Genomic DNA, 26505 nt, shown 5'->3' with positions numbered 1-26505 from the left:
AGGACTACAGAGAGGAGGGTTTAACTCAAAGTGGGTTATTTTTCATGGATATTAGCCAGAACATATGAAAAGTTTAGGAACACGAAGTAAAAAGTGCTGGAGTGTGACACAGGCAGAACATCAGTGAGGGCTCAACCAGCCTCAGGCCTTGGGGCTCCAGCCCAGCACTGAGGGGCTGGAGGGCCAGACCCCATCCCATGCTCCACAGAGACAGGGACACGCTGCCAGCCCAGAGTGGGTGAAGAGTCAAAGTTAAATAAAATGAGGCAGCTGGAATTACATGAGAAGGAAAAATCAGAAGCAAAATAGGCACAATAAAGAGGAGGAAGATCAGGAGTGAAGGATACAGAAGAATTTATTGAAAGCACAAGTACAGACTGGGCACCAACTGCTTCTACAATCTCAACAGGAAATAATGGAGCTACAGAAAGGTACAAAGGTTGTTATAAAGTAGTTTTAATTTCTTTTCTTTTGCATTACAAACATTCTTTGAAAGAGGCAATGGAATTCTGATGGTGTGTACGCTTCCCCTCCCCACCCACCTTCCACAATACTGAACCTGGAATTGCTGTTATCAAAATATACAATACATCTGGTCACCATAAAAAACTGGGTTTTGCTGCCCCTCATGTCTTACAACAGGTATAAAAAAATTATAAATATGTACACCCTTAGTTACTCACATTCTTTACATGCAAACACAGGATCCGAAGGGAGCACCTGCCGTGCCGGGGGCCCGGTTACCCCAATCCAGCCGTGATTTGCACAGGACACCCAGAGTGTCCTGGCCAGGGCCCGGCCCCGGGGGCCTCCCCAGCGCCGGGGGAGGGTGATGGGGGCACTGGCCGGTCACCCAGTGCCCCTGTGCTGGGCGGGCTGGGTCCCCTCGGGGTCTTTCAACAGGGAGGGGAGGAGGCGACAGCCACCAGGACCCCTGGATGTGCCTTCCTGAGCACAGGACACTGGCAGGGCCCCAGGGAGCTCTGCAGGGGGAGGTCCCCGGCTCCAGCACGGATTTAGAGGTACCCAAAAGCAGCCAGGGCAATGCTGTCACTGGGGGTCTCGCCCTCCTCGGCCAACGGGGGGGACCCAGCGCGCCACAGCCCCAGCCGGACCCCCACTCGGACCTCACACACTTCTCCAGCATAAATCATATCCTTGAGAGTCCAGGGAGGAACTACAGAAAGTTAAGACTTTTCCAAACACTCAGTGCTAGGCAAGTCAAGAGCTCCCACACCAAGCAAGGAAATCAGAACTTGCAACACTAAGACAATTAAAAAACAAACTTTGGTCCACAATTTGCAGAAAAACCCTGAAAAAAAGTACAAGATTCTTGTTATTTTGCATCCGAACAGGTTGCAGGTTAGAGGGAAATGTAAGGCAACATTGGATCACACGGAATAGAAGGCAGAATGGCCCGGGAAAGAGTTGTAAGCCAGAAAAAAAAAAATAAAAAAAAATAATGGTTGTATCATTGGGAAAAACCGATCTGCTGCATTCTACTTTTAATAAATTCCCTTCCTAGAACAACATCTGGGCTTATAGGTTCAAAAGGTAAAAAAATCTTTAGCCTGGGTCCTTTTCCTTCCATTCCCGAGCTGTTTGTGCTCGTTCTCTCACACCCTTGGCTCTGCTCATCCTCAGCCACGACCTCAGCCTGGAAACTACTCCTGCCCTACAGCTTCAATTACAAAACAAAGAAAATAAAGTACAGTATACACGGGTAATACCACAAAGAAGTAAATTTAGATTACGTTTATACCATCTTATCATTCTATAAAAGGTACTTAAACTATTTCTTTTGCATATAAAGAGATTAGAATATTTGGTCAACTGGAAATATTGCTAGGCACAGAGGACAGCAACAGCATCAAAGTATAATACAAGGATTCAAACAAAAGCTCAAATGCTGAAGACATGCTCTAAGAACGATGGCGGAGCTACAGCGGCCTCGTTAATCTCCAATTAGGGGCACGAAGGTGCCTTGCAGGCGCCTTTCTAATCATGGGGTATCCAAGGATTCTCCAAATCCTAGCCAAGCGTTTAGGTATATACACACAATTTCGACAAACTCTGATTCATCTTCTCAAGTGTCCCAAGGGGGCTCTCCTGTCCCTCACCACTGCTCTGTGAGGGCAGAGCCCGCGGGCTCGCTCCTGACACTGGAATGTGATTTGGCCTTGGGAACGCTCCCCCACCCAGACCTGTGCTCGGTCCGAGTGTGACAAAGGATCTCGGGTGACTCCCACCTGAGATGCAGGTGGCAATGACCCACGAGCAGACTGGGAAGCGGCACAAGACACGCTGGGATTGAGACGCTCACGGGCAGTGGGGTACGACTGCCCCGAGGCCCAGCCCAGCATTTCCTTTCTCCACTTTGCCAGCTCCCCCAGCTGATCGTGGCCAGAGCTGCTCCTCCCCCTCGGCTCTGCCCATCCCCTCCCTGCCGCTCGGATGTTTCCCCCAAGAAGTAGAAGGTTTAAGGCACAGGACAGCAGGTGCACAAGTAAGGTGGGATCAATGCAACCGAGTGTTGTGCTGGGTGGGCTGGGAGCTCCTGGTCACCGCAATCCTGACTCCAAGGCGCTACAGTGAATTCACACAGTGGTTTTAGGTCTTTCAAGGCATGGATGGGTAAAGAAATTAAAAAAGGCATCAATGTGAAACCTGATAAAACTTGTTGGGATCTGCTTTTTAGGGGAGGAGCAGGAGGGGAGGGGAATTTCCCAGAGCAGGTTCCATAGTGTAAACTTGAACTTGTGATTTTTATTGGAACAGTCAAGATTGTTACCCATCACCGCAAGGTTAGCAAGAGGAATTAGAGTTAATTTTCTTTTTTTTTTTTAAAAACCGGTAAACTGATTTCTCTTTAAAAAAATAAAATCTCTGGTCTTTTAAGGTCACTTCAGCTGCATTTTTAAAGTGGCTTTTTTTTTTTTTTTCTGGAATGATGGAAGTTGAAACTCTGGTGTCCAGCCTTTTAAGGTCAAGGCTGAGCCCCACAGGTTTTAAGTCAAGTCCATTTTGTCTCAGGCCTTCCCAAGCTCTAAATGGTGGACTTGGAGAAGGACACACGCAGGTGATGGTTCTCCCCCAGGTCATGATTGTGGAACTCAATGAGGGACTGAATGGCTTCTTCCACAGAGCCCATCTGGATCAGAGCCATTTTACGGTCCTTCCTGACAAGACACAAGTTTCAGGCATGTTCAGTTCCAGTGCAGGAGCTTCCCCAACTCGATCCAAGTTCTCTCATCCAGCACTTGATGGGGCTGGCAGAGAACTAACCCCCTCCAGGTACTTGCACTACACTCACTACACAGAGGAGTATCTCTGTAGCAAGCACATACAGCCCAACTCCTCAGCCAGTGCTCAAACCAAGGTTACTCAGGAATTCTTTATTCCAGAGTCAAATGTTGCATTAGTGAGGATTCTGCTCACCTTTCTGAGCCTGAGCTGGGATTTGACTGGAACTAAGTACTTCCACCCTTCCCATACAGAGAAGCCCAGTGTAAGGAGAGGACGTAACACAAAACACTTACTGGAAGAATTTGAATCCTTTGACCACCCCACCATTGCTTGAAAATAACATCTTAAGATCTTCTTCAGTTATTGAGGGTCTGAAAGAAATAGTGTTTCCAGTCAAAAGGACATTGATAGACACAGTTAATCTCAAAAAACTAATTCTCATCAGAGACTTTTCTAAATTCCCTACCAGCAGCAGCTTGGCATGGCAAGGAGATGGAACAGGGAGCTGGGGTAGCTCTCCTGCCAGCAGCCCAGAGCTGCCTGTGCCTGCACTCAGACCGAAGCTGCAAACACTCCAATACTCAGCCACATCCCCAGCAGGTACTTACGGAATATTGGACAGATGAAGAGTGGCAGAAGGGGGAAAGATATTTTGGAAATTTTTGGAGCCTGGTTTCTTGAAGCGATGCAGAGGAGAATTCCCATAGTCCTTGGTCAGGCGTTGCTCCTCCTGGCCCTTGCCAGGCAGCTGCACTGTCTGGTGCTTGGACAGCGTGATACGGATCGGCTTCCCGTGCAGCTTCTGCCCATTCAGGTGGCTCATGGCTGCAAGGGGGAGGACACACCTGACTGCAGGGGCACTTCAGTTTTGTTCAGACGCGAATTCAAAGCCAGGATTTCACTCTAGTTCTGCCCTCACAGACATCACACCCTGCAGGGTCCCTCAGACTCCCTGTGTTCTTAGTCTGCTTCCCTCTTGCACCCACAAGCTACCCCTGCCCCAGAGCTGCCCCATGGCCACGGACACATGCAGGGTTTGGGTCTTCTTTTGCAAGAGAACAAAGTGCCAATATTAAAGCTTTAACTACCCATCTTGTCTCTTACTGCCCAGAGTCTGACACTCCCAAGCTTACCAAGCTGGGCCTGGTTCCCGTCGGTCATCTGAACTAGGGCATTCTCTTGCTTCTTAAATAAAATCTTCACCCTCTGTACATCACCATAGACTCCTTCAAAGAGGGAGTAAACAAGAACAGTCTTAGACAGGAAAACAAAACAAGTTCTCATTCAACTTAACATCAGCTAATCAATCCAACAGCAAAAAAATCCATTCCCAACCAGAACTGATCTCATTTCAACCACGGTTACGTATTCTGCTCTAATTAAGGGAATTCTTACATAGCAGAATAATAATGGAACAATACATTAAAGAAAAGACACTGGGTTTCAGCAAAAAGCCAAAATCTTACTGCCAGAAGACTGGACAATTTTGCATGCTCTCACAATTTAAAACTCTTATCAAAGACATGCAAAGCAATAACCCATGCAGAACTGAACCAAAACCAAAGGCAAACTAAATTAAACAGCAAACTAAATAAACAATGTAAAAACCAAAATTATGCATTCAAAAAAAATGGCAAACTGCAAACTGTACATTTCTGAAGTATCAAAAAGTAATCTCAAATAAATGAAAAACAAGGTAATAAAAAGTGTGAATAATAACATACCGAAAAGAATAAAGAGGCATTGGGGTGTAACTCTCTTTAGAGAACAGCAGAGCAAGGCAGCGGAGGGACAGGGAAGAGGTAAGGAATCGAAGGGGAGAGCGAGGTTGCACAAATCGTCCACAACGAGGAAGGGCAGAGTCCCCGCAGGAAATGGCGAAATTGGTTGATGGATGATGAAGTTTTCAAGATGGTTAATATTGAAGGGCAGGTTGGTTTCCGAAGAGCAGGGTTTTTATTTTTTTTTGGTTTGGTTTTTTTTTTTTTTTTTGGAAGGGGAATGTTTTTATTTTTTGTTTCAAGCAACAACAGGAAGCAGAAGTACCGTGCAGTCAGTTGGCAAAGAAATTCCGGATCAGGGGAAGAAAAAAAATTCAGGGATGGGGAGAAAAGAAAAAAGTAGCAAAAAACACAGGTCAGTAAATACATAAGGAATATGTAGTGTTCCATCAGTCAGATTTATAGAATTCTACATACAATAACTCGCTTACAGAAACAGTTAATAGGTTTTACCTAGTGGAACACAATGATAAAGAAAAGGCATTTTTACTTCAGATATACAAAGACGTAAGAGACAGTATCCCCATGGAGTGAGGCTGCAATACCCAATTCAATCACAATGGCATTCCCTAAAATTTGACTCAAAAGACTTTCTCCATTTACACAAATTCCTTGGATGAAATGACTTCATGAACCAAGTCACAAACAGCCCCATCTGCTGCTCCGGGGCCAGGCACTGCGGGAAGGAACCTGTGCCACAGCACTCGGCTGGAAAAAAGGGACATCCCCCATGGATACCAAGCACTGCTTTAAGGGAACAGATCATCTGGACGAGCAGCTGTACTGCCCCAAAAGCCCCCTCCAAGGCCTGCTGTAAGCACTTGGATAAAGGGACTGACGCCTCATTTGCAGGGGTCTGTTCCCTTCCCGCTCCACGGTCTGATCTCACCGTGCAGAACCCAAAGTGTTGGGTCACCACAAGGGATGTGCAGACACTGCTCCCACTCTTGTGGAAGGAAAAACGGAGCCATTTCAGTTCCCACGATTCCCATTCAGGAAACCCCCCCCCCAGCACAGCAGTCACTCCAGGCAATACTGTTTCTTTACTAACTGGTTGTGGCACAGGTAAGTTTCTACAACACTGATTATACAGGCAATGGAAAAAGTTTCATGTCTGTTAGTTTACAGCTTCAGTCCAAGTCCCAAAGTCTCTCTAGCCCAAAGACAAGCTGGATGGAGAGTGAAGAGCTCCTCAAAAAACACAGGGCATGAAATAACTGCTTGCTCCTGCCTGAACAGAGCTGTCCCCACTGGCACTGCTCGGGGCTGTGAGAAATCAAGAGGTGCAGCACAACCCGTTGTCCTGCCACTGCCATCCAGGCACCCAAGAGCATCCCTGGAGCACACACTTGGTAGCATCACACTGGTCAGGAATAACGATGCCAGCTCTTATTAGGACTTATGATGGAACAAGCCAGAGATGAGAGTCCCTGGAATGGCAGAGCAGTTCCCAGGCAGCACGAGCAGCAAATCCCAAAGCTGTTCCACAGCCCCTGCCATTATTTCATGCTCTGGAGAGAACAGCAACGACAGGTAAGAGCAGTCTGAAACATGATCCAATTGGTTCATCTCATCCAGAGTTAAACATTTTGATCATTCATCTCATCCAGGCTTCCTCTTTGATCCAAAGAGGTTTTGTGGTGACTCTGCACTGGTAAGTTTTACAGCTTTGCAAAGTGCTATTAAGGTGTGTGCACAGTCCCACCAGTTACAGCTCCTCAGCAGAGCCTTATCACTCTGCTGCATACCAGAGGTTCTACACTTTCAATCCAACCAGAGCCAGGGGCTGACTGAAGGAAAATCCAAGCCCCCCGTATCCAATTCCCTTATGATGCTGTCTGTCATTAAAGAAGATTTTTGTTCAACTATCGCTTGCTTTATTTTTAAAGAAACCCAAATATTTCAACTCATTCAGTTAAGTAGAATTGAAAATGTAAACTGTGAGCTGTTAAGGGATTTAACTAAGAAAAACTTCCAGAAATCCTGGAAGGGGGAAATGTGCAAGCACATGGCAGAGGAAATACTGCACAGGTACAAAGTCAAGCTGGCAGGGATCCAGACACTACACAGAAAGAGCAAAGATCAGCATGAAGCCTCTCTGTAGTTCTGAATTAATGTATTAAAAAACTACAACATGCCAAGGAAAAGGAATGGACATGGCTATTCTGTGACCCAAATGACACTATTCCATGGGAATGGCAGGGAGACTCCAAACAGAAAAGGGAGGAAGGGACAGGCATTGTAGTCTCTGGGGGACAAGAGCAGGCAGGCAGCATCCTTGGTGTTGAACCAAGGAAGAGCAATTTCAATTTGAGATGGACTTTCCCATTTCCCTTCAGCAACTAGAACTAGAGTACTGCTCTGCTCTGCACGTGGGGTTGGCAGAGCGTGGGCACCGCTCGAGCGGCGCCGCTTCCTTTGGGTACAGCAGGATTTCACTTTCAGTGAATTTCAGCCCAATTCATGTTCAGAAAGTGAAAGTAGAGATAACAGGAAGGAGAAAAAAGTAAAGTTAGGACTGCACTAACCTCTGGGATCAGATTGCTAACCAGCAGCACGGAGTGCCCTGCCCCAGCCAGGCCGGGAATGGCAATCCGCCCTGCTGCAGCCGCTGCAGCTGCTGCTGGAATAGCCAAAGGAGTTAGTGCTCCAGGAACATTTGGAACTGTCAGGCCTGGAAATTAAAGAATATTAACCAGTAAAGAATTAACAGCATGTACTCTAGTGTATTTGCTGCACCAGAAGGGAGAACAGCACACTCTCTGAACCATGCAAGTCCTCATTCCCAACAGTGACCACGTATCCTAAGGGCAACAGGAGCCTCCGCTTCTGGTGCTGCAGGAAATGTTCTGGTTTCTAACAGGATTTGCTTTTGCAGTGCCCGGTGCTGAGCAGGTTCCTCAGCACTCTCACACGTTTCACAAGCAGCGGACGAGCACAAAGCCTCAGCTCTGCTGTGCAGGGCAGGAGTCACACGCAGGGCGTGGGGAGGGTCCATCCAACCAGGGCATGCACAACGTGCTCTCACCATGCATGCAACCACCAGGCACCCTGTGCCACCACCACCCAGCTCTCCTGAACAGGAACCACTGCAGCTGCATTTACAGGCGTTCCTGGGCTGTTCCCAGGACCAGCTGGCACCTCCTGTACTGGCCCTCCAAGGCCAAGAGCTCTAGAGCTTGAGAAACAACTGCCAGTGATCAATTCCATGGATTACTCCCCCAAACAGCCCTTCTTGTTTCCCAAGCAGGGATGGATGTTACCAAAACAGCATTGCCTCAGCAGCCTGGTCTGTGCTTGTCTGTCATAAGCAAGGAAATTCCATCAGGTTCTCAGAAAGTCAACACGGCTTGGAATGCTGAGAGCCCCAGCAAAGCCTGTTTAGACTGGCACTCCAGTGAGTGTGTGCAGCACTTCCATCTTTCCTCTCAGACTTGGCCACTTCTGGAAGTGAGTCCCTAACCTCTGCAACCACATGAGGAAATTCACACAAGAACTTGTATTTCTTCCCCATGTCCCTCAATTATTTTAAACCCTGCTTTTACTGTCTCTCCCATCCTGCTTCATGTATTTTCCTCCTGTCACCAAGACAGTGCCCAGAGGTGCTGCAGCTGCACACAACGTTCCTAGCTGAGGTGATGTACTGGAACACCAGTCCCTTCCATACCCAAGTGCCAGCATTTAGAATTTACATGGCTAACCCCAGAAAAACTACCACTACTTTGACTTAAAACATCAAGATGCTTCAACAACAGAAAACCTACGTAAAATTTCAACTTACGAAATACAGTACCTGCAGCCTGAGGAATGGCAAAAGTAGGAGGAAAGCCAGCTCCTGCATATGGAGAAGGAGAGATTATTCCTGGGGCACCTGGGAAAGACATATACATTATGCAAAGGCATACAACAGCAGGAAAATGCTATATTTCCCAAAACTACAGAACATTCTGAGTTGGAACAGACCCTTAAGGATCATTGAGTTCAACTCTTAGCCCTGTACAGGGCAGCCCCAACAATCACACCAAGTGCCTGAGAGCATTGCCTAAATGCTTCTTCAACTCTGTTAGGCTTGTGTTGCGACTACTTCCCTGAGGAGCCTGTTCCAGTGCCCAACCACACTCTGGGGGAAGAATCTTTTCCTAATATCTAACCTAAATCTCCCTAAAGTTATCTGGAACGTCTTGATCTGTTCTTCAACACAAACACTTAGTTTAAAGCTAAACCCTAAAACGGAAACAGCAATTCAAAAATGTCTCCTGTGTAACACCAAACTTCAAGAGATTACAGAAACGATTCCTCTGCTAACCCTGCTGTTCTGGAACAGCTCTGAGGACGCCGTCACTGAAACAGCCCCGAGGATGAGCTGTGACCGGGACACAACGCCCTCGCTGCAGGAGTGTTCAGGGCGAACACCAGGTGGCGACAGACCCGCCCGGCGTCCTGCCCTGCTCCGATCCTCGGCCATTCCCAGCTTTCCTTCCCTAGTCACACTGTATTCTGAAGTTCTGACCGAATACACCAGGATGATGCCCCCTCCCCTTCCCACACTGACACACACACACCCCAGTTGGATTTTTTCTGCTCCCACTCCCCGAACTCTCACCAAAAGCAGCTGCCATGGTCTGGTCCAGAGTGGGCTGATTGTCCCCAGAGGGCAGGTCTGGGCGGGTGTAGTCTCTGCTCTTGTCGTTATTATACTTTACATTAAGACTCGTGAGCTTGGAGAAGTCGATGCGCAGCGTGCAGCAGGCGTTGTAGATGTTCTGTCCATCTAGAGACTGGGAGGAAACAAACCAGTCCTCACCCAAATGTGCTTAGACCAAGCTCACAGCAAGTGCTCTCTGGAGACAGGTGTTAGGCCATCCCAGGGCTCCAGCTGAGGACAGGCAGGTATCTCCTGTAGAGACAGCTCTGCCTCATTCGGCCTCTCTGGCAGCCCCTGAGCCACCCATGCTGTATGTGGGGGCAATTCCCTCCCACTCATGCTCTGCCCTCAGGGCAGTGCTGGTGCCAGCCCAGCAGCACCTCCGAGCACATCCCAATGCCAGCATCCCACCTGAGCTTGGATTAACCAAGGCAAACCTGACAGAGTAATCCAGGCGTGCAGCACTCACCAGTTTGGCATGCTGAGCACTCATGGGGTCAGCATATTGCAACAGGGCCTGAAACTGGTGGTTCTTTGTGAATGTGATGATTTTCAAGACTGTACCAAATTTGGAAAAAATCTGCAAGATAATATTTGGATATCTTGTTATCACATTACCAGTAAGATAATTTCATATTAATCTCTTATCACATGCAGAAACAACAGTCATCTTTTCAGCCTGTCAACTTCCAACTGAAACACTGAAGGTTTTAAACCACACCCTGGGCATCAGCCTAGAACACACCAGAGTGATTGAACCGCCCCCTAAACACAGTTTGTTTGTTCTGGGTTATTACACAGGAAGATTCACAAATACCTTCACAAACTGGACCTTTTCCAGGAATTTCAAGGATTCTTTAATGCAGTCAAGTGTGCATTTTAAACACGAAGATGAAGTTAAGCAACTGCAGCAGACAGTGGGAACTTTCCAAACTGGCCACTGTCTAAATGGCTCCTGGGCACTGTACGTTTCCTCTGCCCTGGCGTGAGGACAAGGTGCAGTTACTTTTGCTAAAACCTAAAGAGAACTTGAGGAACTGTAATCAATCCAAATAAAGTGTACCAGGAATCAAACCCCTGGAAATTAAAGTCTGGCCAGAGCGGGACCAATCCCCTGCAGGTGTCAGGTCTCCAGAGAAGTCTGACAGCTCTGTTCAGAACTCGCATCGTACAAACGCAAACCAGAGACACTGCAAATACAACAACGCACCAGGTGTTGCTGCCCCTTCCTCCAGCAGTTGTGGGGACGTGTTTTACCTGATGCAGAACATCCAGAGTGACGGGGTAGAAGAGATTCTCCACAATGATCCTCAGGACAGGGCTCTGGCCAGCCATCGCCATTCCCGCATCGACGGCCGCGGCCGTGGCTGCCAGCGCCAGGTTCCCGGTCTGCACCGTGGCCACGGCTTGCAGAGCTGCTTGGGCACGCTGCAGGACCAAACACCCTGTCAGACCCACACTTCTGCTTGCAAAAACACACTGTCAGCCCTCCGGGAGCTTCCTGCTTGCGAACAACCAGCTGGATGCAGCAGCGAGCACGACAGCCCCGTGCTGCTCCCCAGGCTGTGGATGCCACGGCTTTGGCACATTTGAAACAGGGCCAGTACAGACCACCCCAACCAGTCAGGGCAACGCAAAAATGCAAACAAAATCAACCTTGCTCAGCATCAACAGATGCAGCAAAATGATCCCATTATTTATAAAAAGGGAAAAATGAGGCTCTTTTGGGGTGAAACACCATCTCCAGAATCCTAGAGGAGCTGACAAGGCTGAAAGATTGATGCATATCTGCCACAGGGATTCAGAAGTGAGAACTGCCTGGGGGTGCTCCTGCAGAGCCCTCTCACACACAACACTCATGTGCTCCAGCTGCGAGAGCACCAACAGCAATGTCACCCAGCAGCAGCATTCCCTCTGCACAGCACTGGGTGCTCTGATCCTGAAAAGGGAGAGGAGGCAAAGGGGATGTACTGGCAGTCATCCCTGATAAGGACCCACAAGTAACTTGAATTTCTTTCCAGTGTTCCCGTCCTACAAGATTGCCAAGAGCAGCTGCCAAAAGCAGGAACTTTTTCTCCTCTGCAGAGTGTGTGGTGCACAGAAACCCTCAAGGGCCCAGAGCAAGCCTGAAGACCTGCTGGGTTCAGGTGCTGCTGCCTTGAAGCTGCACCTACCTGCACCAGGCTGTGCTCCACCACAGGTGAGCTCTGCCTCATCAGGGCTGCACTCTGCAGAAATCTTTCAAACACTAGAAACAAACGCTCTGAAGCACCAGACATTACCCAAGCCCCTGGATCTCAAACCACCAGCTGAGATCTGGCTGTCCCCCCACCCTGGAACGACAACACAAAGAACAAACTGACTGCCTGGTTTGGAGAGTTGTCTGTCTTCAGCTCCTTGTGGTTGGAGAACTGGATGTAGATGGGCTGGCTCCGGAGCATGGGAGCGATCGTGGTGTAGTAGTTCACCATGGTGTTGGCTGCCTCCTCCGTGTTCATCTCTATGAAAGCCTGAGGAGTCAAACCCAACACAGACACGTCACACCAGGACAGCAGCAGGTCACCCTGAACAGAACCTCCAGCGAAGCCGTAGCAGGACTGGATTTTCACAACCCACTTACACACACGGGACTGTTTAAGAGCTGACTGTAAGCAGAACAAACGAGGACCTTCCCTCTCCAGACTGATTTAATGCAATAGCTTCAGTGTCACCCTGAGATCTCCATATGTGTATTTACACATAAGTGTCTGCAAGAACACAAAATTACAGCAACAATCCACCCTTCACTTCTCTCCGGGGCAGGAAGCCCCCTCGCTGCTCTGCACCCTCAGAACACAAACCTAAGGGACTGTAGGGAGTCACTGCAGTAAGCACTTATGTATAATCACACCACGCAATATATCAGAGGCACCTTTCCATAATTAAGATTAAAGACATCATTTTAAGCGATGATTAAAGTTGACTTGCTTTTTTACTCCTTAATTTGCAAGACAATTTTAGTTACCAAATTAGTGCACACCTCCTGCATTACCCAAGAGTGTTTCAGCCTCACGCAGCTCATTTACTGGATCTGGAAAGGTGTCCTCAATAGGCCACGTTGCACGCTGCTAACTCGGCTGCCAAGCCAGCCCGAGTGAAAAAGGCCAACTCATGACACTGCTGCTCAAATAATTCCCTGGTCTGCAATTTCCAAACCAGGCCTAACGCTAATTATAAGTGACAACCTGTAATTATGGACTGAGCTCCTTCTGCAGCCTGAAAATAGTATTTTCTACAGCTCATAGGATAATCACAGAAAAGTAAAATAAGAGTATGCAGAAGTTATTGACTCCTAACACACGGCAGTTGTTTAAACAATTTGGAGCTGGTTTCCTGATGACAAACTCATCGAGCCTTTGACACAATCCCTGCTTTCAATTATGGAGACAATACCTGGTTTTTTCCTTTCAGCATTAGAAGATTGGTGACCTTGCCAAAAGGTAAGCCCAGAGAAATGACCTCTGCCTCCGTGACGTCACTGGGGAGCTTACGGACGTGGATCACTCGGGATGGGACCCCAGCACTTCGACTGTCACCTTTGAACTTTTTGCTGTCATTTCCATTATCTGTAAGAAGCAGCAGTCACTGCTGATGAGAAGGGTCTGGAAGAACAAGCACGCACTTCCCAAATGCTGACACACAGACTGTGCTCCCCAGCCAGTTACTGCTCTATTACAGAGAAATTCCACAGTCTAAGTTAACTTGAGTCTGAAGACACATGGTTTTACTCTCTTTTCCCCCCAAATTACACGATGGGAGTGACATAGCTGAATGCCACTGCAATGGAATCAACTCTCCAGTGGCCATTTCACAGCCTGTTTACAGCACACACACACCCACCCACATTTCTAGTGGGGGCCTGAGCCACTAACCCCAGACTGCTGCTTTATTCCTTTCCACTTGGCCTGGTGTTCTTGGCAGAAGTTTATTATTATTATTCAGCACTGTCCTACAAAGGCCTAATAAGTACGAAAAATGAAGAGATTTTAAAATTACAACTAAGTAGGAAAATCCAGATCTCCTCACGGTACTTGCAATACTTAGAAATAATTGCTGTGCTTGTTTCTACATAATATTACCTGAAGAAGCAGCGTTGCTGTTCATGATAAAGGGTCCATTAGCAACACAAGGAGAGAAAAGCTCGTCAGGTCCCCGCTGGAAGAGAACAGATGAAAGGTAAACAGACAGCATTTTACTCAATTCTATCCAGGCACTCCTAAAGCAGAATAACTGAGAGAAAGCTGGAGAGGAGCTGAACACAAGTGTAAGTGAAAACATACTGACAGTGGGCAGTGAAGCTCACCTCCATGAATTAAGTATCAGTCAGATCCAGTTTGGTAATGGAGCAGCACTATCCAGTATCTCTTTTCAGCTCAGCATTAGGGATCTTGGGGTCAGAGTGTTGCTGAGTTGTGTGAAGCCACTACACGAGCGCTGTGCACCGACCGGCACCTTCTCCTGCCGTACCCAGCACAACAGGTTTCTGACTGCTCCTATCCCACAGGATTTTCACTCTGAAGCTGCCAAAACTCTTTGGGTATGACTTGGCAGTTATGAACCAAAGCTGTGTACTTTGTGCCCCATCCCTGGAAGTGTTCACAGCCAGGCTGGACAGGGCTTGGAGCACCCTGATCTGGTGGAAGGTGTCTTCTGGTAACAACGTTCCCTGGAAAGCCACACAAACCACCTCAACTGACCAGGACTGGTCTAACCCAAGCAGGAGGCACGAAAAACTCTACTAAGACAAAAGTAAACGTGACTACGAATGACTTCTTAGCACAACCTGTACTTGCATACACAATACAGCTTACAATCAGCATGGCTTAATTTCAAGTTTCCCAGAAGACTTCAAATCCCATTGTAAATTGTGAGTGAGCATACTACAGATCTAACATATAAGAGTACTTTCTCATCATTTTCTACATTACTCTTCCACAGAAATGCCACACTAAAAGGTTTTCACCATACAAAAAAAGCTCAGAGTTCATCCCTGCCTCAGCTAACTCCCTCCCACCCTGATGGAAACATACCCCACTCCACACCGTGGCACCAGAAACCCTTATCTTCCACATGCCCTGTATCTGGTGGCACCTGCAGAAACAGGATCTCTGCAGAAGAAAAGCTCTGCACACTCTCCCAGCAAACAGGTTGGGAAAGTAGGTCACTGAGAACCCCAGAACACCCAGCTACAGACACAATTTGGTTTTTTTTCTTTCCCCCTCAAATCTTGAATTTCTTGCTTGACTACTCACTGCCAGCTCTTCAAAGAGGCTTCGAGGACTTTGATGTCCCAAAGAGGAGAATTAGGCCAGGTTCCCAACTGTGGTTCATGTGCTGCTGCTGGTCACCTGCAAGCACTGACCAGGTCCCACCAAGGCTCTGTGCACAGAGGCCTCCTCCTCCTCCTCCTCCTCCTCCCATGGCGCAGTCGCAGTCATTAGGAACGGGCCTTTTAACAGCTGGTCTAATTAGCACTTTGATTCCTGAGTACAGCAAGAGGTAAGCTGGGCCGGGAGGCTACTAGACTGTGAGCCCATCCTTTGATGACTCAAATCAAGGCATAAATCCAAGGCTAAAAGAAATCCCCCAGTTTAACTGTAAGAAAACTCTTGTGCCTACACTGCTGCAGCCACTCCAGGTACAGCTTCCCATGCTGTGGCCTGGGATCCACCTGGCAGCTGCTGACAAGAACCATTGACCAAAGCACAGTCCTGCCCACACAGACAGGTGGTTTTGGCCTCAGGAAAGCCCTCGCATCATGATTTAATGGGCCTTCACCATTTTAAAACATGTTTCTAAATATTAACTTGTAAAACTCCGCACATCCAGAACCCCAGGTCTTCCAGTACAACTCGGTGTGTCCGTGCAAGCATACTGGGCAACTCCTGCAATCCATCATGCAAACTCCAGGAGAACAGGCCACATACTTGGCTCTCACGGAGGCAACAGTAGGAAACTAGAAACTGGAAAAACATGCATTTATACTATTATGGAAAGAATTTCTATTCCCTGAATTTAACTTTCCTAATGGTTTGTTTAAAGTAAACATTTTCTTGCATATTTGAAAACTTCCTGGCAGGTCCTGTGATAAGGATGTCACTGCAGCCAGGCTTGGGCTCCACGTGTCCATGTCGTGTCTGTGTCTCTTTAAGGAGAGCAATTTCCAGTCCACTCCCCTCTTATCTTGGAGACAGCCTGTGCTGCCCACTGTGACCAGAGCCGGGAGGCAGAGGGGGATGACTGTTCCACATCAAAAGCAGCAGCAGCCAATTTGTAAGCTTCCCAGCTGGAAGTACATGCAAACGAAGAGGGAAGACTGCCGTAGTTGGAAAACCACAGTTATTCCAAGGTCTTTTCTCTACACAAGGAAGTTTACAGACAGTACATGTAGTACTGCACAGTCACAGAAAAGTTATTTCCCACATCTCCCTTTAGAGGGGTGGCTGTTGAAGTGCAAGAGGAGCAGACCCAGCGCCCCAAGGAGCTGCAGTGGTTACCCTGAGCTGCCATCCCCACACCACACAGCCCAGTCCCCAGCACGAGGAGGCTGCATCGACCCCGACTCTTCATCAGCGTGTGTTCCTCCTCCGTTCCTTTTGGAGCTGATACTGGATAACCACAGGAAATCATTCCTTTATGGAATGACCAAACCCGAGGTAAACTGAAACCCAGTTTTCCATGATCCTGCCCCCAGCAGTGGGTACTCAGCAGCCTTGATCAGCTCTCTGCCCTTACACTGCAGGGATCGCCACAGTCTCTTTCCAGACTCGTCTAGTCTGTTCTTTCTGTACATGTTAAAAACTCTGAAGAGTTTCTGTAAAACCACAGTATAAATTCAAATGCTTCATACCAAGTACCCAATTCAGTAGAGGCAGAGGAACCAAAGCGAGTCTGGTTGGTTGAACAGGTTTAGAAGACTTTCTCACTAACAACGTACCCATTGGGTATTTTGAATTATACTGGGAAAGCCAGCAGAAAACTTATTGATTCCAAAGTTTTATGTAATTTAATTTAGGTTTAAAACAAAGCAAACTCAGCAAGGGCTCTGTGGGTGCTCAGTGCTCGCACCCACATCCACCCACAGCACTGCTTCTCTCCCTGCTGCATTTGCTGAGTTGTTTGGGGAGGCCCAGCTGCACTTCAAGATATGGTTCTCCAGCCCCCAGTTCCCATCCCTGCTCACAGAGGCATTAATTATGCTGACATTTCTGCTCAGCCACTCGTTTGCAGCTGGTATTTTTATGACGAGATTAACAGAAGCCACAGCGCGCTTGCAGCACATCAAATTCCTCGTTTGAACTAACAAATCTCCTCTTCCTGTTGACTGAAAACAACCACCACTTCTGGAGGTACACTGCCAGATCCTACCTAGAGCAGAGTAGGGCTGTTTCCACCACCCAAATCCCCAGGGAGCAGCACAATGGCACCACGGAAACCCTGCCGGGAGGGGTTTCCATGCCAGCAGCCTCCTCTGGCCTGACACTCCTGCCTACAGGAGGCCCCTTGCCCAAGCTGCACTAATTTAATCACACTCTGGGGCAGCTCTGCTGCCAACACTTCGTTCCCTTTTCTGAGCCATGGAGAGGGAGGCAAGGTACAACTTAACATTTCATATGTTCTCCAGTTATCTTTTTGACCACCACCCAAACTCGAAGCCTTGCTTTGCTTTCAAGTTTTAACAAGTAAGTCTTCAGAATTTTTAGTCTGTACAAGCTTTCACAGCTTAAAAAGCAACATCTCATTCACAAACACTATGTGCTGCCTCACTGCCAGTAGGATTTTACCTGGCTTACCACACTCTGGAATGAGGCCAGAGATTGTCTCAGCTTCTACCAGCATACCTAGAAGTGCTACAGAAATTCCCAGCTGCCCTATATAATCCTTTATCTACTTAAGATCCAGCACTTATTTTAAATGGATTACAGTAAGTCAACTGCATCCTGCCTGTGCAAAAGGCTAGAAAACAAAGTGAACGATCATAAAAATATTCATTTAAAGTCAAACAAGTGATATTAATCAACTTTCAAATAGAAAACAAAATTAAAGCAACGTCAAAAAGACAGGGCACATGAGAAGGAAAGGGGCAATGACCAGAAAGGCCAGAAGGCACAGGTTGGTCAAGCCCAAAATCTACAAAAAGCTGTTTCTCTCCCCAGTTCACTGAGAAAACCCTACAGAGCAGCAGTGCTCCCTGCCTTTGGATGTGGAACATCTTACACTGCTCTGACAGACACAGGATAGCAGTACTTGTGAGGGAAAAGGTGGATTATGGAGGCAAACAGGCCATCAGCTAACAGGCACTTACAGAAAGCAAAGTAGGGAAGAGCTGCACCTGGAAACCCCCCTCTGAAAAGAAACCAAAGAAAATCTGTCCTGCAAGAAGGCAGAGCACGTGGGCATCATTGCTCTTCACTTTCCCTGGGACTGGAAAAGTATTGTGGAGCCAACAAAAGACCACCGTGATATTTTCACAAAAATGACACAGATCACTGAGGAGCTCAGGCAAACCCTCTGCTCTGATCAAAGAGGCAAGAAAATGCCTCTGAGCACAGGAGGAACAGAGCAGCTCATCGAGGGCTGTCCGAGGTCAGTCCCAGAGGGACGCAGGAATGCTCTGATCCTCCAGTTCACAGCTCAAATCTCTGTGAAGAAACTATTAAGAGAAATCCAGTCTGATGACATCATCATCACACTCATGTTACATTCCAACAGTTTTTGCGAGAGATTTGAGATTCAAGAATGGAACTAAATTTAAACTACTAGGAAGGATGCCAGTTTCCCTTATCTTCCACCAAAGACTCACATCCAGCAAGGCTCCCTTATGTTCTCCCTCTATTCCCCTCTCCTGCCTCCAGCACTCTTCAGTCAATTAAAGTAGTGTGAAAAACATTCCAATTTGGGTCAGAAACACAAACCACGAGCCAACTTTTTTTGTGAAACACCTCTGAAGAACACACACCACACGTGCATCCCCATCAGGAAGCTGGGAAGTTAAGGCCAACACAAAGCAACTTCAAGACCCTGCAGCCTCATCACAGCACGACGCTGCTCCCAGTTCAGTGTCACTCACCCTCTGGACACAAAATTTATCATCTGATCAGAACCAAAAGAGTTGGGTTCAATTTAGTTCACCGAATTGCTCATGGCTGATGTACCAAGAAAGCTCCATACCATTAACCAAATTAAATTCAACCCAGCAGTCAGCATATTCCATGGACACAGTGGATCTCTGGTAGGGGCATCAGCCTATGTGGCAGGCGCAGAGGACACTTATTTTTAACCCACACTCTGCTCAGCCAACACCAGTCACCTGCCACTTCAGGCTTTCAAAACTTGTTACAACCTCCCTCGTGCCTGGACAGGAGTCAGGCTGGTACCTCTCCAGAGGAGCCAACATCAAGCTCCACACTGGCATCCCCAGTGGCACACTGGGCACACACACACTCCCAGCCCCTCTGAAGGCGGGTGAGCTGGTCAGAGCACGGCAGGTTCCTACCATGGTACTGCTGCAAGCGCCGGCACTGTTTCTACGGGCTACAGACGAGCCCTGGAGTTCCTAAAAGCCACCAGGCCCTCCAGTGCTGCACGAGAGCACCTGCTCACACCCTGAGCTTTGGCAACAAGCTACATTGAGCTCACACCAGCCACACAGCAAAGCCGGATCCTCAACCCTCTCATCCACCAGCCCCTCCCCACTTTCTCAGTCTTTGCTACTATGGAGACACCCTGTGAAACAAACCTGCCCTTTGAGCAAATAAAAGGTGTGGCCAGCTTAAATAGCCCAAAATTCCTAAACTCCAAGTGCTACAGCAATGCAGTCATGCTGGCTCTGTAGGGCAGTACACACGCAGGCTTTATGATCTACTGTTCCCAAGCTGAAACTTAACTACCCGTCAACCTTGAGCTTTTAAATCATTGTCATGGAGCAGAGGGGGCCTTGGCAAAGCTCAACACAAATCCTATGAGACAGAAATACTGCTGGATGAGTCACTCCAGGAATACAGAACCTGTGGAAGGACATTTCTGCCCCTCCTGTCAAAGGGCTGATGGATGGGACGGCTCAAACACTGGCCCAAGCAAGCACAGCTTAGAGGAGCTGTAGCAGAGCCATGGGGAACCCGAAATTAAATAATGCTTCCCCTTCTTGCTGGTATGAGAACAAACATGGCACCAGCACACCTGCATTTTCCAGTCTGACAGTACCTGAAGGAGACATCAGAGTCAGAGGTCAGAATCTATCCCTACTTTTGTGGGATTAAAAAGGCACAGTTGAGTAATTGTCACGTGTTATTTTCCTATTTTTTTAAAATCATCCCAGGTTGAGGGCAAAGTAGGCCTGAGCTTAAAATCCAGTATTTTCTACAACCATTTTATGAGCAGATACATAAATTCAAGACCCAGGTGCGTAAGGCAGCGTGTGGCACTCTCAGATGAGATGGAGCTGTTTGGCACACCCAGCTGACCCACTGCCACCCATGTCCCCTGCCACCAACATGTGGCTCCCATGTGTGCTCACGCCTGTTGGGAGGCCACAAGAGCCAGCTTGTTGCAGCCTCTAACTAAAGCCATAGGAGGGGACTGGAATTTCCTCACAACATTCTTGGCCCGCTGCCTGAAGCCATAATTACGGTTCCCATGGCAAAGATCCTGGCTTCACCACAAATCACTTCTATGCAGTCAGTCTCTATCACACTCCAGCAAAGCCTGTTTTAAAAATTAACTTCTCAAACACCACAGAACTGCACTTTTGGTTTATGGAAGCAAAATCTTTCAAGCAGAGCTTAACTTAAGCAAGAAACTACAGGATTATTCAGCACCTAAACTATTCTGAGACTTTTTCCATCACCAAAATGCAATTTCACTTAAAGAAGGACGTGTCACAGTTCATCCTCTCTCTAGTCAGTCAGTCCTGCTCAGAGACTGTTAAGAGTGTGAAGGAACAGTGATGTCCAAGGAAATTAAACAGAGGGCAAGGAGATACAAGAGAGAGGGACCTCGATCAGGCTACTTGGAAGAGGAAACTGCAGGGTCAAACCAGCACCTCAGGCCTCCATCTTAGGGCCATACTTCCTCTTCAGACAGCAGTGAAATCATGGGAAGAAGTAAGTCTTATATCATGTGTTCCTAATCTGCAGGACATTCCAGAAGGCTGTGCATCAGGAATCCCCACACCAGAATAGCAATGAGCTTCCTAAACAAATTCACACACTTTAAACTGAGGAGCCAGGAATGGCTACTACAATTACACCTGATTAGAAATAAGACCATTGGGCAGTACAGTGCTCAGAGGAGTGAGCCATGAGGACATCTGGGGACTTCTTAAGAAACTAAATTAAAATAAGATCTCAGAAAAATTAGTAAGTGGGTGTGAATACTCTTAATATGTAAATTAAGGATGTGAAAAATAGTAAAATAAAAGGCCAGCAGCCTGCCTTTTAAAACAATAAAGCAGAGCAAACTGCTCTATAGTGTCAAGGGATGCCTTGGTCCACCTTTCATAATGGCTGTGAACTATTAACTAACCTTTATTGTCCAGGTTCAAGCCTCTCCTCCTTGCATCCGATGGCAAACTGCACTCCTTGCAGCAGGCAGCATTCTCAGCCAGAACCAGACACTATCACTAATTCAAATTTCAGATTTACACAGGAGGAAAAGCTGGAGCAACCTTTCCCCCTACAGCCCTTAGAGCCCCTTCATGCATTTAATGCTTCTCAGATTCCCAAAGCTGCCTGTGCTGAGCTGCAGCCACAGCTCACTCTGTACTTCCACCCGGCCAGCAGCGAGTTCTGTGCGATGCTCACACCCGGCTCGTGGCACTGCCAGGCTCCCGTGGCACTGCCAGGCTCCCAGTACACCACCTCTGCTCCACCAGCCCCATCCCTCAGCCTCTCTTCCCCAGGCACCCCTTCCCCAGCCCCGCCAAGGCCACTGGCAGCTCTCGGTCACCGCCGGCGCTTGGCCGGTGACGCTTTGCCGAGGGCCAACACTCACACGGGGCTGAGCTCCCTGCAGTCCCCATCCCAGAGCTACAGGAGTCAAAGCCAGCCCTTCAGCCCGGGAAGGAGGGCTGGGCTGTCCTGCACATTCCAGTCCTGCATTTCACAGCACCAGTGCTGACCCCTGTTGCCACCCGCAGCAGATAAGGAGCCTCCTTTTCAGCACTTTGAGTTTAGGGCTAAGGCTGCGCTTTCCAAACCTCAGACTAGAAAGGCAAAGGTCATATTTGCTGTACTAGCAGGAAATAAAAATCAACAGCTAAACGCTCCCTTTTGTGGCAGAAGGATTTCTGACATATAGCTGAACAGGAATTCACACAAACGAAGGAAACGGAGTTCTCCAAAGGAAAAGGATCAGTTTCTCCATGGAGAAGCATTGTCTAGCACACAAGTAACAAGCATGGCTCGACATTTTAGACTGTTCCTAAATGCAATAAAGTTGATAATCAATGTCCAAATGCCAAGAGCTAAATGCTGAGCCATATTATAAGTTTTAAATGCACATGAAACTGAATTACCTTCTGGTTAAAACCAATTTACATGGTACCAGAAATAACCCTTTACAGCTGAAGATCTACATTTGTTAAGGCTAAAACTAGGTCAGATGCTGAGCAGTGTAAAAAGAGAGAAAAAGTGAGAAGTGCCTACCTTTGTACCAACTGTTATATCTTGGACAATGCTGTAGAAAAAAGAAAGAAAAGGATTAAAAAAGTTAGATAGGTTTGCCACAAAAATCCAGCATAGTTTACAGTAGTAAGAAAAAAGCAAGTCAAAGTGCACAGTTGTCTTTGCAGGTGAGCCAAGGACAGTTTATACAAAGAAAAATTATTAGATGGTGATGGTGGAGACCCAAGACCCAGCAGTGCCAGAAAACTGTAGCTCTCCCACTCCCTATGGCAGCGCCTGCTCCTCCTGCAAGGGCCTGGGGGGTAGGAACGAACACCCCCCAGCCCAGCAATGCAACCCCGTCTGACACACCGAGAGGAAGAGAGTCAGCTCTGCCACCAACATCCCCTCCTGCGGGTCCTGTCCCCCTGACACCTGCAGAGCCTCTGCCAGGGCCAGGGCCAGCTCCAGCAGGGCTGCAGACACCAACACCAGAGCTCCAGCGGCCCCAGGACAGGGCCTGGCTGTGTCCCCATGGAGCAGGAGCTGGGGCAGGCTCAGAGCAGCCCTCCAGGCTCAGAGCAGCCCTCCAGGCTCAGAGCAGCCCTCCAGGCTCAGAGCAGCCCTCCAGGCTCAGAGCAGCCCTCCAGGCTCAGAGCAGCCCTCCAGGCTCAGAGCAGCCCTCCAGGCTCAGAGCAGCCCTCCAGGCAGTCCCAGCCTGGGGTACGCCCTACACAGGATTCCTCTACCAAGTCTAGCAAAAACCACTTGTTAAACTCTATCTAAGACATTTAAACCTTCTAAAATGAGACTTTGTGATTAACTAAGATGAAAATTAGCACCAGCTGTACCTCAAGCAACCCAGCTCCTGTCAGCAGTGAATTCTCTACACCACAACACACACCACCTAAGAGCAACATCTTCCACCAGTGCAGTTGGAATGCTTGCCTACAATCTCCCAGAGCCTTACAGCACCTCCACGTTACTGTTTCGTGGAAGTGCTCAGGACAGCCTAAGGATTTCAGTTATACCCTCACACTGGAGATTGTATCTTTTTTTAATAAACTCCAACCCCCTGCAAAGCAGCAACACAAAACCGAGAGCAGAAACGACCCCTCTGGACTGCCATGTCCACAGCCCTGCCCGCTTCCACTCCTCTCACAGAGCTGCCTGTAACTGCAGAGCACAGGACCCGGCAGTGGCCGGCTGACCGACCTGCAGCAGCTCCACAGAGCAGGGGGACACAAGGCAGGCAGGGCAGTCGTTCTTGAACCAGCACTGTGAAACCTGGAGTACTCAAGAACAACTTGACATGGTGAGTTAATGTGAGAGAACTTGCATTTGCTAGTTCTTACCTCCCTCCCCTCTTGCAACGGTTCATAACTTTTCAGGGAATTAAATCCTGCTCGATCTCATTAGGCCGTCCCAGCGTCCCCAGCTCCACGAAGGAGCCCCAGCAGGAGCCAGCTCAGCTCCTCACACTTCCTCTTCCCCCCAACCTGCCGTGTCATCATAACCCAGTGCTCTGCAGCTGGAGCCACAGCCCAACCCAAGGCTGCTGCGGGAAGCCACGCGATAGTTCCGCATTTTCCAGGGAAGTGCTCGGAGGAGGCCGTGTCTGACACCGCTCCACGGGCCCAGAGCTGGGCACCTGCAGGGCAGACGGGCTGGCTGCACCCGAGGGGCAGCAGCAATGAACTAACGAAACCCATCTGCAGGGAGCAGTTCAAGGAACCAGCATCACTGAACACGGCACACGTTCCTCAGCTAACACACAAACATGAACCCAGGCATTTCCACAACCTCAGAACAGCTACTGCCAACGAAGCACAGCCAGAACACAGAACGTCCCAGGTTTCCCAAACTCTCGAACTTACCCCAGAGCAGTTTCTCCCACTTCCTGTTCCTCCTGTGGGCCTCTCGCACAGGAAATGTTTTACATAAAGTGCCTTAGCAGGGAATGGCATTTAGAACCATCCAACAGGAAGAGCTGTTTTATTTGCCAAGAGCTATCGATTCCTGGGATATTATTGCAGCCCACTTGATAACAAATACCACAGGAAACAAGCTCCACAGTATTCCAGAATTTTTATTCAAATGTGAGACGTACTTCCAGTTCACACACCCTCTCAATAAATTATCCCAAGCTTCATTCTCCTCTCATGCACATCAGCCTTCAGGATGGGACTAAAACTTTTCCCAGTTCCGAAAGAACAGGCAAAAAAACCCTTTGTAAAAATTATTTTTTTTCCATGGAATAATGGATAATTCCTACGCAATAAGGGGAAAAATTAAGCAGCACCAGTAAAACCTCCAGGTCATTTTCCAAAGCAGCATTTCGGACTCCTCGCATGTTTTAACAAAGCAACTTATTCAGAGTGGATCACTCGGGCACAGCTCGAGATCATTTTCGGGAGAAGGAGACGGGAGCAGCCTGGAGCCAGGGGGCTGCTCGCTGCCAGCTCGGCAAAAACTTAAAACCATTCTCTGAAGCAGCTTTTGAAGTTTCAGCAGGACACAGGGGACACTTTTATAGGGCAAACATATCCCACACCAGGATCTCCAAAAGACGAGGGGTAACTGAGACTCGCGTGTTTCGCTAAAACTTCTACATTCAAATAGCAGCTACTTTAACATGCACAGAACACCAGCCTTCCCAGGAACCACAGCTGACATCAAACCGATTTTTGCCACTAGAACGTGTGATCTCATGTGCTGAGAACTTGTTGGGTTTTTTTGTTTTTTTTTTTTGTTTTTTTTTTTAATATCATTCAACATGGTGAGCAACTGGTTAAAAGCAGTAGAGTGATCCTGGACTGCAAAAATTGTAAGATACACGATTTTTATGGGTTTTAAGATGAAAACAACACTGAGACGCCACTTTTTCAGTGTGAAAAAAGCCCCAGACATGTGACTGTGCCTAATTCTCCCCAGACCAGTGTTCCGAGGCAGAAAGCGAGAAGGCACTAATTTGGGCTTCCCGTACTTATGGCTGTGGGAAAACAAACTGCTCACTCGGAGGCCTTCAGGAATATTTTAACTACTGAGCGCTAGAAGAAACAAAAAAAATCAGATCACAAAAAAACTGCGCCATAAAGGATGAGAGAAGCACGGAGATCTCGCTTTCGAGAGATCCCCTGATAAAACACCCGCTTTAGAGCCAACTCTGCCGCAGCGAGGCCCCGCCGGGCGCTGGTTAAAGAGGAATCGACGCGACAAAAGTTGCGCTCTGGAAACTCCCGGCGAAGGGGCTGCGGAGCGGAGCGTCCTCCCGCAGCTCCGCGGGCCGGCGGGAGCGGGGCCGTACCTGCGGCGCTCAGGTGAGGCGGCGGTGGGGCCCTGCCCGCCCGCCCCTGCGAAACTTGGCGACTGAAACCCGGCCACAAAAGGAGCCCGGCGAGAGCCCCCCCGCCCCCGCCCGCGGAAGCGCCAGACAATGGGAGGGAACGCGGCCGTGAATCACCGCCCGCCAGGTGCGCCCGCCCCGCCCGCGTCGCCCCCGCGGGGCCGCGCCCGGGCCGCCCGCCCGCCCCCGCGGCGCTCCCGGCCCGCCGCCCCCCGCCCGGCTCCGGCGGGACCCCCCGGCCCCCCTCCGGCCGGGACGCTCGGAACCTCTCCCGGCCGGGACCCCCGGAGCGCCCCCCGGGCGGAACCCCCGGAGCGGCGGGAGCGCACGCGGGACCGGCCCGCACGAGGCGTCGCGCCGGGGCCGCCCCCGCTCCCGCCGCCGCCCGCGGGGAAGGGTCCGGGGGTGCTGCCCGCACACGAGACCCCCCCCCCCCGCCCGCCCCGGCCGCGCCCGCGGGCCCCCCACAGGTACCGCCCCAGCCCCCGGCGCGGGTCCCCGACGCGGCCGCCTGCGCAGCCCGGGAGGGGCCCGGCGGCACCGCGCGCGGCCCCGGCGCGGCGCCGGGCGGGACTCACCCGTCCATTGCACGCGGAGAGGACCCGTCGGGAGCGGAGGGGAGGCGCCGCAATAGCGGGACGAGCGCGACCGCTCCGTGTTATAGACTCACAAAATGGCGGCGCCGCCTGGCCCGCCTCGCCCGCGCCGGCGCCCCATTGGTCAGCGGAGCTGTCACCCTGACGGGGGGGCGGGACCGCCCGCCTCCCGGGGTTGGCGCCCTGGCGCTCCGAGCCAGGCCGATTGGCTGCTGACGGCATGGGGGCGGGGCGACGCGCCAGTGCGCGG

The 26505-nt window shown here is 49.3% G+C and overlaps 1 protein-coding gene across 2 annotated transcripts; it reads right to left on the bottom strand.

Moving 5' to 3' along the window:
• Window positions 1–337: 337 nt before the first annotated feature.
• Window positions 338–26384, bottom strand: PTBP1 (polypyrimidine tract binding protein 1). Of its 2 annotated transcripts, XM_032711670.1 has the most exons (15): window positions 26238–26384; window positions 22356–22386; window positions 13791–13866; window positions 13105–13277; window positions 12036–12182; window positions 10930–11100; window positions 10142–10252; window positions 9631–9805; window positions 8821–8898; window positions 7556–7701; window positions 4971–5004; window positions 4380–4472; window positions 3855–4071; window positions 3540–3617; window positions 338–3179 (listed from the first exon to the last, which is right to left on the bottom strand). In XM_032711670.1, the coding sequence occupies exons 1-15, from the start codon at window positions 26243–26245 to the stop codon at window positions 3047–3049; spliced, it is 1671 nt and encodes a 556-aa protein (XP_032567561.1). In that variant the 5' UTR covers window positions 26246–26384; the 3' UTR covers window positions 338–3046. The 2 variants fall into 2 exon arrangements, with proteins under 2 accessions (XP_032567561.1, XP_032567562.1); XM_032711671.1 differs by lacking the exon at window positions 22356–22386 and having other exon boundaries at window positions 26238–26360.
• Between the last annotated feature and the right edge of the window lie 121 nt (window positions 26385–26505).

This window comes from Chiroxiphia lanceolata, chromosome 27, assembly GCF_009829145.1.
Source record: "Chiroxiphia lanceolata isolate bChiLan1 chromosome 27, bChiLan1.pri, whole genome shotgun sequence".
In the NCBI taxonomy this organism is placed as follows: Eukaryota; Metazoa; Chordata; class Aves; order Passeriformes; family Pipridae; genus Chiroxiphia; species Chiroxiphia lanceolata.
This window is presented reverse-complemented; position numbering and strand designations above follow the sequence as displayed.

Excerpts from the sequence above, each read along its gene's own strand:
- PTBP1 (XM_032711670.1), bottom strand. Across the intron at positions 8,899-9,630 it reads GACCATGGCAGCTGCTTTTG|GTGCCCCAGGAATAATCTCT; the intron begins GTGAGAGTTCGG and ends TGTCTTTCCCAG. Across the intron at positions 4,072-4,379 it reads CGGGAACCAGGCCCAGCTTG|CCATGAGCCACCTGAATGGG; the intron begins GTAAGCTTGGGA and ends TCCCCCTTGCAG.